The sequence below is a fragment of the Microcebus murinus genome, chromosome 1 (genome assembly GCF_040939455.1).
Source record: "Microcebus murinus isolate Inina chromosome 1, M.murinus_Inina_mat1.0, whole genome shotgun sequence".
In the NCBI taxonomy this organism is placed as follows: Eukaryota; Metazoa; Chordata; class Mammalia; order Primates; family Cheirogaleidae; genus Microcebus; species Microcebus murinus.
In genome coordinates, this window is record NC_134104.1 from 159,948,875 (window position 1) to 159,972,814 (window position 23,940).

General features: G+C 40.3%; 1 protein-coding gene and 1 non-coding gene across 4 annotated transcripts in view; both read left to right on the forward strand.

The window, feature by feature from the left end:
* The window catches only part of CACNA2D3 (calcium voltage-gated channel auxiliary subunit alpha2delta 3), an 859,261-nt gene extending 835,823 nt beyond the window's left edge, over nt 1–23,438 (forward strand). For all 3 annotated transcript variants that reach the window (XM_020280385.2, XM_076008650.1, XM_076008655.1), the window contains 3 exons: nt 19,737–19,849; nt 20,068–20,150; nt 22,492–23,438. In XM_020280385.2, the coding sequence (XP_020135974.1) occupies nt 19,737–19,849; nt 20,068–20,150; nt 22,492–22,584 (289 nt within the window). In that variant the 3' untranslated portion in view covers nt 22,585–23,438. The remainder of the gene's footprint in view (nt 1–19,736; nt 19,850–20,067; nt 20,151–22,491) is intronic.
* Nucleotides 16,586–16,693, forward strand: LOC142875025 (U6 spliceosomal RNA). Its single transcript, XR_012922608.1, has one exon. It is a non-coding gene; the product is annotated as a U6 spliceosomal RNA (small nuclear RNA).
* Nucleotides 23,439–23,940: the final 502 nt, after the last annotated feature.

Consider the following 23,940-nt stretch of genomic DNA (forward strand, 5'->3'; position numbering starts at 1 on the left):
TAGATGAAAAATGCTATCTTATCATAGTTTCAATTTTCATTTCTCCTAATAGAAGTGAAAGTGCAGATGTTTTTAGGTGTATAGAAATAATAACTCTTCATATTGAAATGTGTTACAAATAATTTTTTAAAGCTTTTCTTTGCCATTTTCAAAGAACCATTCTTTGGCATTCTTTTTCAAATTTTCTTTATTGTTCATTTTCTATTTTATTATTATTTTTATCTTTATTATAGTTTCTTTCCTCTATTTTCTTTGGGTTTATTCGCTCTTTTTCTAGTTTCTTAAGGTAAAAGCTAAGACATTATTTTTAGATCATTTTTCTTCTCTAATATAAACATTTAAATCTATAAATTTCCCTCTAGAAATGATATTCCACAGTCTTTGATATATGCCTTTTTACTATCTTCTAGTAAAAAATATTTTCTAATTTGCTTTGTGGTTTTCTTTTGACATATGTTATTTAGAAGTGTGCTGTTTCATTTTCCAATTATTTGGAGAATCTCTAGATATCTTAATATATTTCATTCCTACTTCATTTCTATGGTGGCTAGAAATCATATTCTACATGATTTAAGTCCTTTTAAATTTGCTTAGATTAATTTTATGACCCAGTATATTGCTATCTTGGTGAATATTCCATGTGCTCTTCAAAAGTATGTGTATTTGGCAGTTGTTGGTTAGAATATTCTATAAATGTCAATTAGGTCAAGACAGTGATTATGCTGTTGAAATTTTCTAATAAATTTTCTGATGTTAGGGTAAAAGCATTCAGTTAGTCATATAGGCCATTTATTTTTAATAAAGCTATTGATATGATTGGCTTGAAATCTACCATCATTCTGGTTGTTTTCTCTTTGTTCCTCCTCTTTTTTGTTTCTTTTTTATGCCTTCTTTTATATCGACTATTTTATGAGTTCATTTTTCTGATATTGTCTTATTATTTATACCTCTTTTGGATTTTTTTTATTGGTTGCACCAATATTTGTAATATGAATCTTTAATTTCTCATGATCTGTCTTCAAATAATATTAAATTGGTTTTTGTATAGTGTACTCACCTATAACAGTATACTCCCAACTCCTCTCTCTCTCATTTTAGACTAGCCAGCATTTCTTCAATATACTTTCTGACCCATTCTCTCTTTACTCAACTCTCAGATTCTAAATACACCTTTTTTAGACTATTTAGTATTGTTTTATTGCTTACTGAGGTTTTGTTCATTTGTGTTTCAGTCATCTTTTCTCTTTCTCTGTTCTCCAATTTGTATGATTGCTATTGATCTGACTTCAACTTTACTGACCCTTTCTTTTATTGTATCCAATCTGTTTTTAATAACATTTAATGAATTTTAGATTTCAGCTGTTTTATTCTTTCTGTTTTAGGATTTGCTTTTGGTTCTTTTATATGTTTTCTACATTTATACTGAAATTCCTCCCACCTCTTAGCCCATTATATCTGTGTTTTTTAGGTTTATTAACATATATTATTTATTATAAGATATACTATACTGTCTGATATAATCCATTATAAGATATAATATATTATCCTATCTATTAATACTTATCTACTAATTCTAACATCTGGGTCTTATGTTGGTTCATTTTTAGTGACTTATTTTTATCTTGACTATTTTGTCGCATTTTATTATGTGACACTATTATTATACATGCTTCTTCACCTGTATAGTAACTTCTGTGCTCTGGATGTTGTGGATGATACATTGTATTAACAGATGTCTTCCATTCTATTACATTCCTCTGGATAATGTTAAGTTTTATTGTAGCATGCATTTAAATTACCAGTGGAATACCTTGGCTCTTTTGGTGGCTTGCTTTTAGGATTTAAAAGGAGAATCTGTTTCATTTTTACCTCTAGCCAGGGATATAGTATTTACTCCTTAAAACTTTTCTCCTTGACCATGTATAGAATTTCTCTGTATTAATTAGAAAAGGTGTTCAGGTGCTACATTTATGAATTTTTCAATTTTAACTTTTAGAGTCTAAACAACTCTTTTTTATGTAGGAAAACTGCTAATTAAAGAGGTTTGGTGTCAAATAAAAAAAAAAAATCATTGCCCAGAACAATGTCATGTCACTTTTTCCCCATATGTTTTCTTTTAGCAGTTTTATAGTTTCTGGTTTTACATGTAAATATTTAATCCATTTTGAGTCAATGTTTCTAGATAGTATGAGATAAGGGCCCAATTTCATTATTTTGCAAGTAGATATCCAGTTTTCCCAGCACCACTTATTGAAGAGACTATCCTTTTCCCATTGTGTATTCTTGGTACCTTTGTCAAAATATCAATTGACCATACATCCATAGGTTCATTTCTGGGCACTTTATTCTGTTCCATTGGTAGATGTATCTATTCTTCTGCTATAACCATGCTGTTTTAATTACTATAGCTTTTCAGTATAGTTTGAAATAAGGTAGTGTGATGTCTCCAGCTTTGTTCTTTTTTGCTCATGATTGCCTTGTCTATTCAGGATTTTTGATGCATATGTATGAATTATAGGATTGTTTTATCTATTCTTATGAAAAATGGTATTAGAATTTTGATAGGGATTGCATGAAATTTATATATCACTTTGGGTAGAATGGATATCTTAACAATATTAGTTTTCCCAATCTAGGAACACAGGATATCTTTCCATTTATTTGTGTCTTCTTCAATTTCTTTCATCAGCATTTTGTAGTTTTCAGTGTATAGGTTTTCTGTCTCCTTGGTGAAATTTATTCCTATGTGTTTTATTATTTTATGTAGGTATTGTAAATGGGGTTGTCCTCTTGGTTTCCTTTTTGGATAGTTCATTATTAGTATATAGAAAATAAAAACTACACTTGATCTGAGCAATGGTTTTTTGGATTTGACCCCAAAGCACAGGCAATAAAAGAAAAAATAGACAAATGGGATTCTATCACACTAAAAATCCCTGCACCGCAAAGGAAACCATTAACAGTGTGAAGAGATAACCTACAGATTGAAAGAAAATCCTTATAATCCATACATCAGATAAGGGGTTAATATCCAAAATATATAAAGAATTCAAACAATTCAATAGAAAGAAAACAAAAAATTAAAAAATGGGCAAGGACCTGAATAGACACTTCTCAAAAGAAGATATACAAATGGCCAATAGATAAAAAAAATGCTCAGCATTTCTAACCATTAGGGAAATACAAATGAAAACCACCATGAGATATCATCTCACACCTGCCAGAATGGCTATTCTCAAAAAGGCAAAGGATAACAAGTGTTGGCATGGATGTGGAGAAAAGCAAACCCTTGTACCATGTTGGTGGGAATGTAAATTAGTGTAGCCATTATGGAAAACTGTATGGAGTTTCCTCAAAAAACTAAAACTAGAATTACTATATGATCAGCAGTTCCACTTCTGGGTATTTATCCCAGAAATTTGAAATCATTTTATCAAAGAGATGTTTGCACTCCCATGTTTATTGCAGCAATATTCACAATAGCCAAGTTATGGAATCAACCTAGGTGTCCATCAACAGATGAATAAATAAAGAAAACATGATATATATACACAATAGAATACTATTCACCCTTAAAAAGAGTGGAAATTATGTCATTTACAACAACATAGATGGAATTGGAGAACATTATGCTATGTGAAATAAACCAGGCACAGAAAGACAAATTCCGCATGTTCTCATTTATATGTGGAATCTAAAACAATCAAACTCATAGAAACAGAGTAGAATGGTGGTTATAGAGGCTAGGGGTAGAGGATGGGGAGATGTTGGTCAAAAGATACAAAATCTCAATTAGACAGGAGGATTACGGTTTCTTTTGAGATCTATTTTACAACATGGTGAATATAGTTAATAATAGCATATTGTACATTCCTAACTAGCTAAGAAAAATTTCAAATAATAAGTATTTGAGGTGATGGATATGCTAATTAGCTTGATTTAATTTTTCCACGTTATATTCACAAATAATAACATCACATCACATAAATATATACAATTATAAATTGTCAATTTAAAAGAAAATTAAATTTGAAAACAATCACAAAGTCAAGACCTCCTGCCCCACCAAAAAAAGACAGTTTACAACAGAGGGAGCTAATGGAAAAGAAGGATGCAGGTGACAGCCAACCCAAGCCTGTTATCCTGGAGAAATAGGGGGAGGAAGCAGTGATGTGAAAGCCAAGAATTTTAGAATATTGTATTGGGAAGGGACCTTAGAAATCACTTTTGAGATGGGAAAGCTAAGGATGAAAGTGGGAACAGGACATGTCTCAGGGTGGTTGTGCCCGTTAATTTCACATGGGAGTTTGATGCTCCTGCATTGACCTCTGGCGAGTCAGCTTTCCAGCACCCCTTTATCTCCCACAGCCTTCATTTTATTCTTCCACTTATTCCATATTGATATTCTCTGTGTGAATCAAGTAGATCCAGAATGAAAGTACAGTTCTAATATTTGTTGTGGGAAATTTTTTTTTCCTGTGTTGGAGTATATTACCAATCATCACAAAAATCCATGGGAACACTAATAAAAAACATCTCAAACATTGCCTTTCGTACAGTGTTTCTGGAATACATCTGTCTCTCTTGAAACTCCGCCCGGTTGTAGGTCTCCACTGTCGTATTTACACTATTCGAAGTGAATAATCATGCTGCACTGTGATAAAGGACTGTTGAGTAGGGGTGTGAATCATTGGCAGCATTGGTTTCAGAAGTCAGATCCCAAAATATAGCAAATTACATGATTTGTCTATTGCCCTGGGACATTAATTCAAAGCTACAAGATATATTATTCCGACAGCTTAGATAGAGTCAAAATAAGAAGGCAAGCATTCAGCTTTTATTTCAACCAGAGAAGTGTGTTGAGCTCCAACTGGAGATCAGGCAGTGTTAAAACTGATACTATAGAGAGGGCTGCTTTTGGGGGTGGGAGGGTGCTAACTCCAAGGACATACAGTCAAACTGAGCACCGGGGAGAGAACCGCAAGGCCACTAAGGAGATGCTTGTTCTTTTAATTAATAATCTTGGAGGAATTTCACTCTGAGTTTAGTTTTTCTGGTAGTTAGCTACTGAGATTGTCCAGTAAAATTCTGATCACTGAGACTTAGTTCTCTAAATATTTAATATATAGAGAGAGATAAGGAGATGTGCTCTAAAGAATAGAAAGTTATAATTCCATGGCTCTTGATTCTCATTAAAATGTAATTCCTACTCATTGTAGAAAACTGAAAAATAGAGAATTGTGTAAAGAATAAAGTCAAAATTCCCTGCTATGTCACCACTTAGAACTAAGAGGCAAAAAGTGTACATGCCCAGGCTCTAAAGCCAGATGCTCTGTGTCTTATTAGCTCTGTAAATTTGAGAAATTTCCTTCATGTGTAAAATGGCAATAAGCAGAAGTATATTATTAATATTTAAATGATGTTATACTTCCTTTTAGTCTTTTCTTTCTATGTAAAACTAGCCTCATACTTAGCTCAATTGTTTTCTTGCCGTTACTGGACAAAAATGCCTTTTTCACATAAAGCAAGATGTCCAACCTTTTAGAAAGCAATTATTGATGATCAGAATTTGACTTTGCCAGATCATTGAATTTGCATGGAGATTGTGGAAGATAGTATAAAGCTAAAAAATGAGATTAGAACTGTGAGTCCGAGGTAGTGTCAACTTGCCCCTTCGATCTAGGGACAGATTCTGTGTTCTGTTTTTCAGAGAATTGTTGCAGCACTATTGCCCAAACATGATTCCACGTGAGATTTTGTTGCACAGTGGGTGAGATGGGAGGCTCTAAAGTCTGATGGCTTGAATCCAGATCATGGCTCTGATCACCTATTGTCTGTGCTGTCTTTAAACAAAAATGGAACCAGATCACTGACATTCTCCACGCCCAGGTGCCTTTTCTGTAACTTGGGAATAACATTACTTGCCTCATAGAGCTATGAAATGAGTCAGTTTTAGTGAAAGGCCTTCACATCAGTCCTGCACAGGGTGAGTGCTTGGCAAGCATAGAGTGTGGCGACTGTCCTGGTAGTGGTGGCCGTGGTCGTGGTGATGGTGGTGGTTAGTCACACTCGAATGTGATGGTTGAAACAAAGGTTGGAGTCGAGCAGGCCTGGTTTTGTAGAGATTTGATACTCAATGGGTTTTAGGATTTGAGAGAGTTGTTTAACTTCTCAACTTGAATGTTTTCATCTATAAAATGGAGATAATGGCATTTCTTTGAGTTGGTGTCGAGATTAAAGGGGAACTGCTTAGAAAAGAGCTTGGCATTAAGTAAACACTCCATAAATGTTAGCTATTATTGTCCTTATTTATAAGAAAAGACACTAATAGTTTCAGTGAAAATATTTAACAAATTCCTTACTCTTCTTAAGGGATTAGAAGAAAAATGGTTCATGTCATAATTAAGAAGATTTACTGAAGACCCTAGTTAAAAAAAAAAAAAGAACTTTGAAAAGCTAAAATTATAGCCAAGTTTTAAAGATATCTTTTGTTGTCAATTCTTTAGAGATTCTCTTCCTCTGGGTAAGAACAGAAAACCGGGTCCCTCTTGCTTTTCATTCCATGGTGCTCCCCTCGCCCCCTTCAAACACAAAACACCATTCCTTGCCACCTGCCTTGGGCTGACAATGCCAAAGAACTTCCTGCCCAAGTTGTTTTCAAGCTCTAGGTCGGCACCATAAATCGCAACAAATCCTCGGTGGGCTGAGGATGAGTGGAAGTCATCACAATGGCTTTTATTGATGCGTTCTGTCTGCAATATAAGAAATACCGCCGTGGGACACTGCCCTGCAGGCAGAGAACCATCCCGGCTTTTTGTGTGCTCTCCCCATCAGCAAGTCACAAATGCAATTCCATAATGTGTCCATTGTATACTTTTTTGAATAAATAAGGATAACAAAGAGAATATGCTGCTCCCATTTAATCTTAGCACTTAGCTGTGAAAACACAGCACATTTCCCACGCTAGTGAAATGGAGCAGGAGAGGCTACACCAGCCTGGTCCTTGGCTGGCCATCCAAGGTATACCTGGTGTGAGCCATGCACCTGGTTTCTGGGGGCTCAGCTCCTTCAAGCCATCTGCAGGGTGCGGGCAATGTGATGGCCATCATACGGAACTTAGAAGCGTATCACCTAATATACGTTTATTTACTAATGACAGAAAACTCAACTCAAACAATAAAGGGAAACTTGAGATACAGGCTTCAGGTAAGGCTTACTCTAGTTTCCCAGAGGTTAGGACCAAGACCCACGTTTTCTGTATGCATTTCCCAGCAGGCATTTCCACTCTTTTTTTTTTTTTTTTTTTTGAGACAGAGTCTCACTCTGTTGCCCGGGCTAGAGTGAGTGCCACGGCGTCAGCCTAGCTCACAGCAACCTCAAACTCCTGGGCTCAAGCGATCCTCCTGCCTCAGCCTCCCACGTAGCTGAGCCTACAGGCACGTGCCATCAAGGCATTTCCATTCTTGAGCACAGGACAGCTGCCAGTGGCTCCTGAGGCTGAAGGCTTCCTGGCTCTCATATGTTGGGGCAGAGATGAGAGTTCTGGGTTTCAGTCTGACTGGACTAACTTAGGTCCAGGCTCATACGGAAACTCATTGCTTCCTCCAGGGGAAGGAATTGTACCAATCAGCTCAGGCCCAGCTGGCGTGTCTGGGCAGGGCCGGGAGCGTCTCGGAAGCACCTGGCTGCCTGGAGGAAGGGTGGAGCCTGCAGGAGAATAGGATATTGGAACCAAAAGAAGGGAGATTGGATATCAAAGGGAAACTTCTACAGATGGACAGGCAGAGCCCTTTTTTCTCTGAAATCAACCAGAAGCAGAGAGGACCTTGAAGAGTTATGAGAGTAAACAAAAATACCATGCAGCTAAACCTTGTGCTATAGTCTGTAAAACTCATTTGCCAGGGAGTTTTGCTAATTTGAATTGTATTTTTACTTTCCCTCTTTTTCCATTGTTATTCAGTAAGCTTTATTACTGAGCTGATGTGTAGGAAACAAAAATAAGGAAGACCTATGTCACTCTCAGAAGTCTAGTAGGAGGCAAAATTACCCAAATTAAAAAAAAAAAAATAACTGTCTGGTTATCTAGAGAAAGGTGGAGGGGGAAGCCACTGGCTGGCTTACCACGCTATGTCACACTGCTGAAGAAACCATCCCTGCCCACCCCACAGAAAACACCAAGGGCCCTGGGGAGCAGCAGCTTGGTGGCCAATCAGCTCCCGAAATTGGAAGCATCTGTCCTCATAACTTTTGATCTGGGCTCCTGTCGGGAAGCCACTGTTTGTTTTCTTCCTTGTTTTGTTCATGGCTTCTTAATGTGTGTGACCTGTACCTCTTGTTTGGCACCCACGGAGACCTCTTTTCGATCTCACTTTTAGCTGCCCGAGAGGTTAACTCTTCCATGTGTTCTCCTGAATTATCAAAACCAAAGCTTATGGTGTTCAGGCTGTCTTCTGTGTAGCCTAGAGTGTTGGTGTCTATCCTTCTAGCCACTTCCAGTGCAGTGTACAAGCACGACACAGTAGCTGTGAGCGTTCACGCCGTGTGCACAGAGCAGGACATGGATTCTATACAGGTGACACGGGCACCTACAGCGTGTCGCGGGAGAGTGAAGGAGGACATGGTTCCCTCCGTGAAGGAGAGCTTCATGGAGAAAGTGGTGCTTAATAATTCTTTTAGAACCAAATCAGGGTTCTCTAAGGGCATGGGAGGACATAGCTTCAACACTCAGAGCTTTGAAGGTCCCTCAACCAACAGCATCCAGATTAGCTGGTAGGAGGTGAGAAAGGCAGGATCGCTGGCCCAGTCCTAGGCCCACTGAACACAATTTGCATTTCAACAAGATGCTCAGGTTGCTGGTAAGCATGTTAAGGTGAGGAGCATGACTGCAGACCAGTGGGCCTCAGCCTTGACAGCACGTTGGAATCACTTAAGAATCTTAAAAAGAATATGATGCCTTTGTCCTTTTGGCAGGGATTCTAATGAAATTTGTTTTAGGCATGGCCATCAGTTGAAAATAATAACGCAAAACAAAAAAAACAAAACAAAATTCTCCCCGGGTGATTCCAATGAGCAGCTAAGGCTGAGGATTAGAGCTCTGCCTCCCTCAGCTCTGTGGGAGACGCAGCACAGTGTGTTCCAGGACTCAGGGTAGGTCAGCGAGCCTGGAAGGAAGGTGGCTTAGGGCAGTTGAACCTGACCATGTCAGACTGGAGAGAGGGCCAGGTGGATCTTAAAGGGCCTTGTTTGCTTCACTCAATGCAGATAATCGGTACATGCCAGGTGGCTGTGGAAAGGTGTAAAATGAGGGATGGAGTGATCAGCCTTGCCCTTGGGAAGGACATGCCGCCTCCAGAATGGGCCATACAAGACTAGTTGGAAAGTATGCCAGAAATGACGTGGCTTTATCCTTTGCCAGGCTAAAAAAAATGAAAATGTAGGTAGGCTGTTTAAAAAGCAGGAAAAAAGTGTCATTAAAGGAAGGTAAAACTTTTTCTTTCTTTCTGTGGTCTCTCTTAACCGGTCATGATATATTTTATTTGCTGTTTTAGTACTGTGCTCCTTCAGACAAAGGAATTCTCACTGATCAAGTGCAGACGCTCGCTGTCACCCCGTGTTTGTGCCCCGGTTACTTGGAGGGTGTGCAGCTCACCGGCTACAGGCTTCTCCCTCCCGCTCGCCACTGGCCCGAGGTGCCTGCCCTGCCCTGGCTGCAGGAAGGAACTCAGTCTCGCCTTCCTGGGGGCTCACCACCCCTACCGGTGGTGGCCTACCCCAAGGGATTGGATCTTCACATCAAGAAATACTTGGTACCAGGATCAGGGTGGACGAGAGATTCACTCCTGCTAAGTCCGCCGCTGAATGTGCCGTAGCTCTGCTGGCGACACCAAGCCCCCCTTGCCTGGCCCAGGCCCTTCCAGGGGCAGGTCAGCAGGCGGAAGGGGCTGTGGTTACTGGTTTAGGAGCAGGAGGACAGGCAGCTGAGAACCCTTCCTGGGGCGCGCTGGTGGGAGGTGGGACTTTGCAAGAGGTGAGGCTCTAGCCACCCGCTTCTTACACCCTTGCGCATGCTCTATTGTCCCTTGTGCGTCACTTGTAAAAGAAATTCAAAGATAAAATTGAGAATTTCAGGATGGCCCTGCCTGCAGAGCAGTGAACTCCAACGGACAAGGCCTTCTGAGAGCAGGTCTCTGTGCTGCACCCATGCTGGTCACAGGCCCACAGAGCTGGCCCTGGGTGGAGATGAGGGCGGACGTGAGGCATGAAGGGAAGAGTCAGATTAGGGCACGGAGTGTTCAGAGAGGGAAGGGCTGCGAGTCACTGCATGGTCTCTGGCTGTGTGAGTGGCCGGGGCGGCACCATCGAGTGGTACAGGGAAACGGGATGCGGGATGGGGCAGGGTGGGTTTAGGTACCTGTGAACACCTCCTTTGTTCCAATAGCCAGTCATCCTTCTTTTCTCTGCTTCAGCTTCATAGGCTGGCACTTACTGAGCAAGGATAAATAACAGAGGGGAGAGTGAGCCTCCTGGCCTTCTTCCGATTCTAATCAGACTGCTCTGAGTGTTTTATCCTGAAGCAGGATGCTAGATTGACTCGCAGGCGAGTGCCCCTTTCCTCTCCTGTAAGGACTGTGTTCAGGGCTGGGATTCCTGCCACACGTCGCCTAGGAGCAGACCCTGCTCGCAGGCTCTTTTCCACTTCTGTGCCGGTGTCTCACGCGAACGGATTTACTGGGCGGAAGCAGCCTGCATGTCAAGTGGAGACTTTTTTGCAGTGCTAGATTTAGGGGAGGACAGAGACACACTGCGCACTGCGGGTTCTAGAGAGAACGGCCATTTAGCTAGCGCTGATGTAGAGTTGAGAACCCTCCCCCACCCCCACCCCCACCCCTAAGCTTAGAAACCAGACCCACCTTTACTGTATCATCAGTGTTCACAGAAAGAGGTGTTTCCCTCCAGCAGGTGCTTTTCCCTGCTGGGCGCCAGATGGGCTGTGGGGGATTCTCCAGGACAATGGTCCCAACCTTTTTGGCACCAGGGTCTGGTTTGATGGAAGACAGTTTTTTGGGGCGATGGTTTCAGGATGATTCAAATGAATTTCATTTATGTGCAGTCCAGCCTCTCTCTGACGATAATCTGTGTTTGCAGCCGCTCCCGGCGCCAGCACCACCGCCCCCGCTCCGCCGCAGGTCATCGGGCATCAGATTCACGTAGGGAGCCGCCACCTAGACCCCTCGGGTGCAGTTTACAGTGGGGCCCTCGCTCCTATGAGAATGCAACGCTGCTGCTGACCTGACGGGGGCGGGGCTAACGCGGTGATGGAGTGATGGGAGCGGCCGTCAATGCAGATGAAGCTTCCTTCACTGGCCCACTGCTTACATCCTGCTGCATGGCCTATTTCCTAACAGGCTTCAGACTGGGACTGGTCCGCAGCCCAGGGTTTGGGGACTGCAGCTCCAGGAGACTCTCTTCTGTATTTCGGGGGTACCCGAAAGAAGGAAATCCAGCACTGAATGTCTGCCAGGCAGCAGGTGTACCGCTGTGTCCTTGTGCCCGCCGGAGCAGGGGAAAGAGGGAGTGCAGCACTCAAGCAGCCCACGGCTGGGGCAGGCAGAGATGCGTGTTTCCCAGGTGTCTAGGTACAACAGGGAAGGTAGCTGTCCTTGGCCATCTTGCTGAAACCCAACAACAGGGCTCCAGGTGATGTCTATCCCAGGGCCAAGAGGCTGTGGAGTAACTCCTGACGGTAGGAGCTACGTGGCTGGTCAAGTTGGGGGCGGTGTTGAAGAATTCTAGGTCCTCTGCAGAGGTCCATGACAACCTCCCAGAGAACCAGCACTGGGTGCCCGGCCACACAGCAGACGCCAAAGGCCAATCAGCGTAAGAAAACAAGCTGTGGGGACAGAGCTGCACCATGGCCTGGGGAGTAGAAAATGCTTTCCTCTTTGCTGCTCTGTTTTCCTGACCCCAGACTAGTTTCCTCTAGTTCTGAAGAAATTAGAACCTAGATGCTTAGAGGAAGGATGGCGTGAGCTTTGAACTAGATATGAGATTAGAGTGTTGAGCTAGACTATACTGATTTTATTTGCCTAAAGTAGTCAGAAAGTTATGGAAACTATACATAGTGTCATTTAGAGATGAGAAAACAATAAATCAACACGCTAGAGTTGAAAACAGAGACTAAACAAGAAAGAAAGAGGGGAAAAGGAAAGCATTGTTTCATGTTTCGATTTCTGTTCAGCTGGGACAGCTCAGCAAGCTTGCTCACATGCTGTTTCACTTTTTCAAGGTCCTGCTCAAGTCTAGTTATTGCATTTCATTGAAGATCATTGCATCGGTAATCATAAGGAGAGATTATTTGTAGTTTTTTGTATAATCTTGGTCAGGTTTTATATCAGTATTCTTCATAAAATGAATTTGAAATATTTCCTTCTTTCCCTGTGTTCTCAAAGAGTTTAAATATTTTAGAACTACATGTGCCTTGACATGCTAAAGTGATTCACCTGTAAAATTACCAGGCCTTAGCTTTTGTGGGGTGAGCAGGTGGCAATGGTACTCCTCCTGTTACCTTGTTTGGGCCAAGCGTGAGGAGGTGCTGGTCTTTCCTTTTCCATAGCATAGCTATAGAGTTGTGCTAGATTAGAGCATGCCCTCAATATTTAATTTTTAGTTTGAATTTAAACAGTCACCAAATGTTTGTTCTCTACAACTTATGGGCCTGGGTCAGTGCAGGGAAGTCTAGTGCTTGCTGGGGCGGCCGGTGAGGGGACAGAGCATCTTCCTGCCTCCAAGGAGAACAGGATCCCCATGGAGAGCCATAGTTAGGTACCTGATCCAAGTGGAGAATAGTGCAATGTGGAACAGGATCAGCACCACATGTAAATAGTTCCCTGTATATTTCACTTTATCTTTGGATAAAATCTGGAAAATCTATAAAGGGTGAAAATCTATAAAGGGTAAAAGACCTCTGTCTAGGTTCCAAACATTTTAAGATTCTGTCCTGCCCAATTATTTTTTAAGGCACAGTTTCGCTTCCATTTAATGAAAGGCCAGCCGACCGAGTTCTCCGGATGTGCAATCCTGTGGTCCTCTGGGAATCTTATCCCTGGGTTCCTCCCTATTCTGCAAGTTTGTTCGGGGTAGGCCATTAGAAAAGCATCATGATCACTTTCGTCATTTGGTTAGTGAAGCCCCTCTCAGAAGATAGCATGCGGCAAGGAGTCTCTCTTGTCGGGGAGACTGTCTTGAAATCACATCATCTTTTTCCCTCCAGTTCTTTCTCGGTCTGTAGTGGATGGGACAGGGAGGCCTGGGTTATTTCAGTTCTGGCAATGGACACATCACAGTTGCTTCCCTCTTCCCCACTCCCTTTCCCTTGAGGAGCTAGTTTATTTCACGCATTTTGACCTATCCCTGCTTGGAAACAACCGCCGTGACTCCCCGCTGAGGCATTCCCTCCCTGCCTTTTCTGGCCCCAGGCAAACCCGCCAGGCCACAGACCCTCTGCAGTATGATGTCAGCCGGGCTGCTGGGCCCAGCTGGAGGGAGGTGTGTTTTATGAAGTTCAACCCTGCACCCTGGGCCATAAATACACATTGTACACATAAATGTACAGCTAACATTGCCCAGGCCCCTCCGAAGCACCATGTTAATAAGCAGACAGTAAGTCTTTAAAATATGGAAAAGCAGTTAATCTTTCCGCTGGCAAATCCTTTGTAGGGGTGGCTTTTCTCCTCTTCAGTGTAGCTGCATGCAGGCTTTTCATCTCCTAGGGTCTGGGAAAGAAAGAGGGAAATTTAGCTGTGGGGCTTCATGGTAAACGTGTTAAAAGTGACACCTGGCATGTGTTGTCATTGAGTGTCTGTGTGGGGTGATTGCTCTAAGTCTACCCTCAGGGAGCGTAAGCACTAGTGATCCCAGAGCAAGACGCGGAGTCTGCGGCTTGGCACGTGAGCGTGGACTCTGAGGTCCCCAGCTTCGGGTCTGAACTTCAGCTGGGCCCCCTTGCTTTAGGAAGTTACTTAGCTTCCCATTTCTTCCTCTGCAAAATGGGAGTAATTTTGTCTTATTCGTATAGCTGCTGTTAAGAGTTTATTTATCCTCTTTGAGTTTCAGTTTTTTCTTTGTAAAAGGAGCAAATCAATACTCCTTGCCCTAGCGTAACACCATCCATTATATATAGAGAGAGGGAACCTACAGAATGTGTCTCGTTTTGTGCTCACTTTATGCATAAATAAATGCCAAGTACTTACCAGGAAAGTTATCATAGAGGTCACAGAACAAAAAGGCTCCCAGGAAAATTAATATGCCCAAATCACTTGACGATAGAATTCAACTGAAAGATCAGCTGGAAGCAGGGGGAGAGAGAGCGGGTGTACCTCCCTGCACCCTGTGCTACACAGTGTTCCTACATTCTTCATCTCTCTCCCATCTTCCCTTCCTTTCCCCTCCCTTATTGTTGCTTCCTCTCACCCTCTCCTGCTGTCTTCCCCACTGAGTTAATTTAAGAATGACCTAGGTGAGAGCTAGCACTCTGGAGATGACAGAGTCTGTGTCATATGAATTTAATTGATTTAATTTTACTTGGTCCCTACATTCCTTCTTCTCTATAGGAAGATACTTCATATGTTCATCCTTCTTTATTTGTGTTCAACCCTCATATGCTCTACTTGTTTGGTCCATTTAGTCTGTGTCTAACGTGAGTCATGGTTCACTTACTTATTTGCTATTTATACCTAATAATGCATCTTATGAATTTTATTCATCTCATTTATTTTTCTTTTTCTCTGTAGCAGGATTAAATATTCTTAAATGAATATTCCTAAATAGTCTTAAATACTCTACGTATGGTTTTGTGACATTATTTTCCCACTTACTAAGTCTTGGCTATCCTTACATTACAGTAGAGACCTCCTTACCCTTTTGCCTGCTACTGGTAGACCACAGAGTAGACATGCTCTTGCCTATTTAACTATTCCCCTGTTGGTGGGCATGCAGGTGGGTGATGGCAATGAACAGTGCTACCAAGAACATCTTTATACCTGACTTCTTGAGTTCCTGACCATTAGTTTCTCTTACTGAGAAGTAAAACTAAAGAAAAAATAGAACCCAAATGATCTCCACTGTGATAAAAACAAATTGTCCTCATAGTAGCAGTAAACATTTATCCCCCCACCTGCTGTGCAGAACAATATTTACTTCTTCAGATTTTCTTTATTTGGTATTATGATGGATTTTAATTTTTACCAATCTGCTGGTAAAATCATTATTTTCATTTGCATTTGCATCTCTCTAATTTTTAGTGAGATTGAACCCCTTTTTGCCTATTTGTTGTCCATCTGTGTTTCCTTTACTGTGAATTGTGTCATTTTGTTATTAGGTAGGACAAGCATTTTCCCTTCCCTTTTACAAAACCCAATTTTTATAAATGTCTAGACGATTCTTTATATTTATTCTTCTAAAAGAATCTTAGAATCATTGTCTCAAATTCTGTCCAAAGTCCTGTTGGAATTTTGATTTTGATTGCTTTGAATTGGAAGGTCAAGGGAGGAATGACATCTTTACAATATGAGTGTTCCTTTCCATGCCAGCTTTAGGTTGTCTTTTTATGTTCTTATTTTCTATATAAAGGGACGTGTTTTGCTATGTTTATTCTTGAGAATTTTATAGTGATGATTGATGCTATCAATGGTTCTTTATTTCATAAATATTTTTCATTGGCTATTGCCAGTGTCAGGCTGTGGTTTTATATGTGGATTATGTAACTAGTCAGCTTGCTGAGTTCTTTTATTAGTTCTAATAGTTGGTCAGTGGGTTCGTGTGGGTTTTCTATGAACACAGCAATATCTGTTCCTCGGGTGATTTGGTGGCCTTCACCTGTGGCTAGAGTCTCAATGAGCATTTCAGTTTTGTTCGTGGCAATTGGTCTGCTCATGATTTTTATAGCTTGGCCAAATGTAGATAATTTATACTTTATCCCCAAAGGTATGTTTTCTTGAAGCTTTCAAACTGTTTGCAATGGTATACATAATAGTAACCAAAAATGTTTAAAATGCCCCTGTATCTTTTGGGTTATAATATTACCTTGTGGCTTCTTTCTTGATCAGAAGTATGAAAAGTTGATTCGTGTTAATATTTTTTTAAAACCAGAGTTTGATTCTGTTGATTATCTTCACAGTTTTATTTGCATTTTCTTCTGCTGCTTTTATCAGTATGAATTCTGTCGTTGATTCAACAAATATTTACTGAGAGTCTGCTCCGTCCCAGGCACAGCCCTGGGAGCTGGAGACAGCCGACAGTCTTGGGCAGTCAGATGCAGCTGTGTTGCTGAGGAAACTGCAGTGTATTGTGAAGGGCAGACAGTGAACATGTGAGGAGGAAGCAGGGCAAGGGAGGCAGAAGAAAGGAGGTGAAATCGTTGGTGTCCTTGGCAAGAGTGGGTTCCGGCGGAGCTGTGGGGACTACAGCCTTGTTGGAATGGATTTGTGAAGGAAGCAGAGGTAGAGGAAGGACAGGGAGGGAGACAGATAGTAGATAATTCTATTTGGGAGTTGCATTATAAAGGAGGGCAGAGAAACAGGGCAGTAGTGTGCTCACTTCAGCAGCACATATTCTAAAATTGGAACAATGCAGAGAAGATTAGCATGGCCCTAGGGCAAGGATAACATGAAATAAAAGAATAAAAAATAAAAAGAATGAGTTTTGCATTTCCTGAGATGGGAGATGTGACATCAAGTGGGCCAACTGCAGGGGAAGGCTAGCAGATGAGGGGAGCCATTTGTGCAATGGCCACCTGCCTCTTCTCTGCCACCAGTCACGTCTTGCAGAAGCCTGAGAGATGGGCTTCGTAGAGGGGCGTCAATCCTCAATCCAGTGGGCGAAAGGGGAGACCATGCATAGGGGTACAGGTGCAGGTCTACGTTCTTATTTTTCCATCTTCTTCATTCAAAAACTCAGTTCAACTGTTTGCACCCTTCATTTTTCCAATAAAAGTATCTAAGGTGATACTGCAGAAATTCAAGTCTGGGTAATTCTCAAATGCTCAAGGATTGATGAAATTTGGTTTTTAACTTTTAATTTTCACTGTATATATCTTTTTTGTATTAATTTCTAATGGTATTATATCATAAAAGAAGAATATATAATTGATGCTATTGGTTTTATTCATATGTATTACAGTTCACTGTGTTTAAAAATAACTAATATTCTGTGTTGTTAGATCTGAAGAGTCTTTGCTCCACATTTTTAATAGCTCCTTCTTTCAGCAATCCCTTTTGGTATTTCTATCAGTGTGTGATTTCATACATAAAGAATCATGTCATACCTTGTTAGTGGATTCTATTGTTTTCCAGTACAAACTGTTTTATTTATTAAATTTTATATATTTTTCACTCTGAATGTTTGTATAAGAATATTCCTAAACTTGTTTCTCTGTTTTATTGTTAGCATTTTTCTGATATATTTTTTCCTCCTCCCATGTCATTCTGTTTTGGGAGTGCCTGTGGAAAACAGCATAATGTTGGTATTTTTGTAAACCACCAAATACCTTTTAATCTAACAACCTCACATTTATTATGATTGCTAATAATAATTTTAGGCTTATATCAGCAGTCTTGTGTGTGTGTGTGTGTGTTTAATTTAATTTATGCTATCTTAGATTGATCATGTTTTCATTTTTATATGTTTTTCAGTAATTATTCCTAAATTACAAAACATAATTTTCTATAAACATCCACAGTTACATAGAATCTGTTTTTCTCTGGATATAAACATATAAAACCTTCAACTTCCTTTTTTGGTTTCCTCAAAACTTTAAATATGTAACTCTGTTTCTTCATCTCAGTACTTCCTTTGAGAAGTTGATTTCATTCTCATTCCTTTTTAAGTAATTTGTTTCTACAGAAGCTTTTAGGATTGGGCTGTATCTTTGATAATCTGAAGTTTCACTAAGGCTTGAATGAACCCTTTCAGTGAAAAGAATAGGATTTTTTCAATCCAGAAAAATATTTTTCCCTTTGGATCTTCCATTTCATATGTTCATCTCTTTCTCCTTTACTGTTCATCGAATAGATTCATTTGGCTTAATCTTCTAGTCAACTATTTGTTCTTCAGAGAGTTGTGTGCTCTCGGTTTTACACTTTTCTTTGAGACTCTGTTAACCTGCCTCCAAAGTGGAAAGCATTGGTTCTCTGCTGACAGCTGTCTCAGGTAGGATATTTTTATGCTGATGGGCACAATCCATTGAGAAGAACCCAACTGCTGGAGCAATGTCCTTGCACAGGCAAGAAAGGATTTAACATTAAAGAAGGGGGAAGGTAAAGTAGAGTTGTTTTTTTTTTTAATTTAGCAAAATAGTTAGCAAGTTTGACTATTTTTCTCCAGCCAGACATAGTTCTGAAGAAGGGTGAAAAGGGCAGAGAGTAGGTGTGTGTCCCTGAGTGTGGACAGTGGTCTAGGCATGGAGGATTGGTTTAGGCATGTTTGAGCAGTGGCATGCCCTGGGTTCCCTACTGTGGACTAATAAAATGAACATAACTGAAGGATATTAGATGGATGGGCATTGGGCATTTGTAGAAAGGAAGCCACTTGAGTTGTAGTCTCAGAGGCATTCTTGAATAATTCAACACATGAGGTGATAGCAGGTAAATAAAAAGGGGGAGGGTCCATTTCCTTTCTTTATAATTTCCCATGAAGCAGAAGGGTTTTTCTTCATTGCATGATTTTATTAATAGTTCCCCATGGTGATATACTCTAGAAAATATAATGAATTTATTGAGAGGAAGATGAATGAAGATAAAACTTAACAGAGCCATTGACAGCTTTGTTAGGTTAAATTCTGTTTGTTAGGTTAATATCTATTCATCTGAATTTAGTGAAATACCATAAAAAGTTATGTGACAAGGGTTCTAGGCCTGGGGCTAAATATTTAGCTGATCTAAATGTGAGATTTTTGATCACTACTTTTTTCCTTCAAAGAGTCAGTAGCATTTTCTGGTGAAAGAGTATTTGTATGGTGGCATTACTTGGTCACTTCAATGTGTTGGGCAGTGGGAGAAGGAGGTGCCATCAATCTTACTTCAGTGGGACTCACTGTCTTAATGGATCCAGAAGGACAGAGCTGCGGCACAGCCTTAGTTCTGTATAGAGCTTGGACTTTGAGAAGGTGGGACCTTCTGATTGGCCAGCATTGACTTCATTCTAAACATTGCCCCTCTGTTCCAGGCAGACCAGACACTGGGCAAGGTGGTACGAGGCGGGGTCTAGGGAGTTCACTGCCTCTTTTGCCATCAGTATGACATAGTTTCAGTCTATCCTTGAGGGGTGGAGGAGAGAGAACTCCACCTAGAGGAAGATCAAATGTAATTTTAGGTAATTTTCAGGCTTTGGGAAAAGGAAATTAGGCTAAGAAAAGCCTAACCTCTTAAACTTTGGAAACTGAGGTGATTTAACCAACTCCGATTCTCCTGTTTTGTGTGCACAGAAAACTCTAGTCTTTCCAAAGTGAATTGTATAAGCTGCATCAGTAACCACAGCCATTGTTTTCTCAATTAAGCTTGGTATTGGTAAGCGGAGAGCCTTGTGGAGGGAGGCATCTTTAGTATAGTCAAGCCATTCTAAAACTTGCTTTGCTTTACAGAATATGATAGTTGTTACCAGCTAAGGGAGAAGTCTTCCTCATGGCTCGTAATTCAGGGATGGTGACTGACCCCTCACTGTCTTTCTGCCTCTTGTCCACACAGGTCCTTTGTCATCCAGCAGATCCCAAGCAGCAACCTGTTCATGGTGGTGGTGGACAGCAGCTGCCTCTGTGAGTCTGTGGCCCCCATCACCATGGCGCCCATTGAAATCAGGTATATCCTTTTGTGTGCAGGCCCAGCCACGGCTGCTGAATCCGGTAAGGGGGGTCAGGAGTAAGGAAACCTGAGGGAGAAATATTAGAAAGGAGACATTTACATCCTTCCCACTACTGGAGAGAGAGTAGTTGTTAAGAGAGTTTCGTGCCAAGTTTTGACCAGTGAAATGCAGAGCAGAAAAAGTAATTCTTGGAAACATGCCTTAACTACAGTCAACATAATGAATCCCTTAAGTGTGAGCGTTTAAAGGCCCAGAAGATCAGAAGGCGTCCGGAATCTTGTCACGGCTTCCATCCTGAGGTAAGTCTGAGAACTGTTCCTGCTCCCTTTTCTCATCAGATTCACAACGAGACTCTCACAGTGGTCAGAGAACTACAGCTGGAAATTTTGCTCAAGCAAAAATAATCCCTTTTAGGAAGCCAAAAGAGATCTAGAAAAACTAATGTCCTCTACTTGCAGCCCCTCAATGCCTCATTACTTAGTTAATGCTTAATAGTCTTTTCCTATTATATCCATATATCTTCTTAGAAATGTTTTTACTATCTTCATTATTATTCATATACTGTATTATATAATAATATATTATGGATATTATGGATGTACTATAATTATATGACACACAATGTGGCTCTGACCAAATTGGTTTACTAGTTTAAATTGAAGTTAAAATTATTTTACTCTGCTTGTTTTTAGACAGCCTTTTGTTTATAAGACATTCACTTAAAGCAAAAACTGGCAATATTAACATGAGATAAAGAGTCACAGCTCCTTTCCAAAGGCTATCATAAAGAAAAAAGAAAAAAAAAGAATCATAGTTTATGAAGGCGGAATGATAAACTTCTAAAACCCCTAACCATGTGAGGTCACAAGTATAAAGACATTCCATTTATAACTAAGGTAATGGTCAGGGAAAAATAAGGTTTAATACTAGGAAAGGTGAACTTATCACAGATCTAGGTGATTTATAAGAGAATGGCTCCCATAATGCTGCAGGCAACAAAAAAGTTTAAATCTAGAAAAATAATAAAAATTTGAAAATTAACTCCACATCCATCCCCCAAAATGGAAACCTTGCCTAGAATTACTATAGGAAGCTTGGGAAGATATCTGCTCTTGAAAATACCACCAGAGCCAAGTAAGTATTAATCTCGTCTTTAAATGGCAACTAATTTTAATGTTGTTTAAACTATCCAAGTCCTAGAAAAGATGTTAAAGTCTGTATAGTAATAATAAGAACTTGGGATTTATTAAGAATGTTTTCTTCTCTATTCAAAGGATAGTTCAATAGTAACATATTATGTAAATAAATGCTGAAAGGCCTTTGATAAAATTCGGTGATGATCTCTAATAGAAACTCTATGTAAAAATACAAATCCAAACAAATGGCCAAAAACACTAAAACTACTTCAATTAGAAACAAGAAATGCTGCATACTTAGACAACTAAGTCATTAGAGTAAAAACTACTAGAGTTAATAAGAAAATTTGCTTTGATAACTGGATATAACATAAACATACAAAAATCAGTAGTTTTTCTTTAAGTTTCTATAATTAGCAAGATAAGGTCAGTGGAACAGAATAAACAATTTTATATATGACAGAGGTTTGATTCAACAGGGAGAATACAGATTAGACTTACATGGTAAAAAAAATAGTCTCATAAAAAATTCTAGGGATTGGTGAGACCTTTTTATCTAAGAAAAGCTATGGAAGAAAAATAGATCCATTTAGCTGTATGAAAATTATAATTTTTATGGAAAAAGATAACAGAAACATAGGCATTGGCCAATTTATGGAACTTGAAAAAAATTATAAATCAAATAATAAAGAGCTCTTTACATTGAGAAATCAGGCAACCACATGTAAAAATAAACTAAGGGCACAAGAAATACAAGTCACTGGGCGATCAGAAAGTACAGATAATGATAAAATGTCTGTCAAAGGCAAAGATACCCTTTAGCTCTGCAACCCACTCCTGGGCATCTTTTCCATGGGCTGGGGCAGGGCAACTGTCGCCGGCGAGAGGGACCTTCATTCAGCACTCTTTGTAGTAGTAAGGAACAAGTAATAAAATGAATGCCCATCAATAAGAAAACAGCTGCATAAACCAGAGCTAGAATAATGGGGAAATTTCCATCAGTTAGTGAGGAAGAATCAAAGAGGTATTCTGGAGAAAGGAGTAAACAATATGATTTCATCTTCGTAAAACAGGGCCTCCCTCTACCCAAATAAAAAGAAGACACACATAAAACCTTCTGTAGCCACGTTGGAAATAATCAGGCCCCTCAGATGTGATATTTTACTTACATTCTGACAGGGAAAATGAGAAGGTCCATAGTTTGCTTTTATAATAGAGTCACAACAGACATCTCTACCCATAGCCCTTTACACCTTGACTGTGGTACATAATAGTATGCAAAGAGCGACTGGACTGTTTTATGCATTGACAACTGACCTCCAATCTTCTCATCTCTAACTTAACCTGAGGAAATTTAGATAGATCCATATCCTCATAGCGTCTGGGTTCCAGAAGATTTAGTGCTTATGTTGAAGGCTGGCGAGAGGTCTGGGAATCAACGGGGCTTGGAAGGGTTAAGGCTCCCGGAGCGACTTCTGTCTAACCCACCCTGCCTTTCCCCCAGGAGAACGCGCGGGAGTGCGGGGCTGCTCCAAGTCTCCAGGCCCCGGCGGCCCTTGCTCTGCTCCCTCTGCTTCTGATGCTCCTCTCAAGGTGACAGGACAGCGATGTTCTCTTGGCATGCTAAATCATGGATAAACTGTGAACCGAAATATGGTGCGATATGCGACATGAAATATAGTCCAACCATCAGCATCTCATGATTTTAAACTGTGCGTGATATAAACTCTTAAAGATATGTTGACAAAAAGGTTATCTTTTTACTTTGCCAGTCATGCAAATGTGAGTTTGCCACGTGATAATCACCCTTCATCAGAAACCGGCCGCAGCGCTCGGCCGGCCGTGTCCCTCTGCTTGAAACCATTGAAACCAATTTAAAACTGTGTACTTTTTAAATAAAGTATATTAAAATCATAATCTCTTTGTTTGGATTTTATCATCACTTTTTTGCTGAGAATACAAACTGAAGAAAAAATTCATTGGGGAAAAGCTGCCCATTCCAAAAACCAGTGGAGGATAGTTGTTGGCAGAGCCTTTGTTCTAAAGCACATTCTAGACAAATATTTAGCAATTGTTTAGATGCTCCACTTTCAGTTATAAAAATATTTACAGAAGTAAATCAAAATATCATCTACATGGGAACAGTTTATAACATAGAACCCTGAATTGTGTTGAACTAAACTTCAATAGAAATAATAATTTGGATGAGAACACAAGCTCTTGTAATATTCAAGTGTTGAACTATTTGGAAGGAGAAATAAAGAAGTCGTAAATCCTTGGAACTCATTCTGAGAAGACTTGAAGGAGGAAAAGAACAATGACTACAAATTTGGCTTCTGGCTTTCCCCATAAACAAGAGATGAAATTAGATCTCAAATATTACAAGATATGAAACTACACAGACTTGTAAACATTTTTAAAACACTGGATCTTGTACCAAGAAAACCCAGATTCCACTGGCTCATGGTTACCAAATAAAGTGGAATAATTCCCATGCTTAGGTAAGACAATGCCTTGCTTTATAGGCCAGATATCTAAAAGTCATCTGGAGAATGCTACTTACACTCTTTTAAAAGGGTGGCCACGTGTGGTGGCTCACACCCGTAATCCCAGCACTTCGGGAGGCCAAGACTGAAGGTTCGCTTGAGGCCAGGAGACCAGCCTGGGCAACATAGTGATACCTGTCTCTACAAAAATTTTAACATTAGCCAGGTGTGGTGGTATGCACCTGTAGCCCTAGGTACTTGGAGTTTGAGGCAGGAGGATCGCTTGAGCCCAAGAGTTCAAGGCCGCAGTGAGCTATGATCGCTGCTTTGTACTCAGTGGGGTGACAGAGGCAGACTGTCTCTAAAAAAAGTGGGGTCATATTATCCTATTATATTTTGGAAAAACTGATATTATCATACTACCTTATATTAAAATGATTCCAGTATTCACAGGAATAGCATGTACA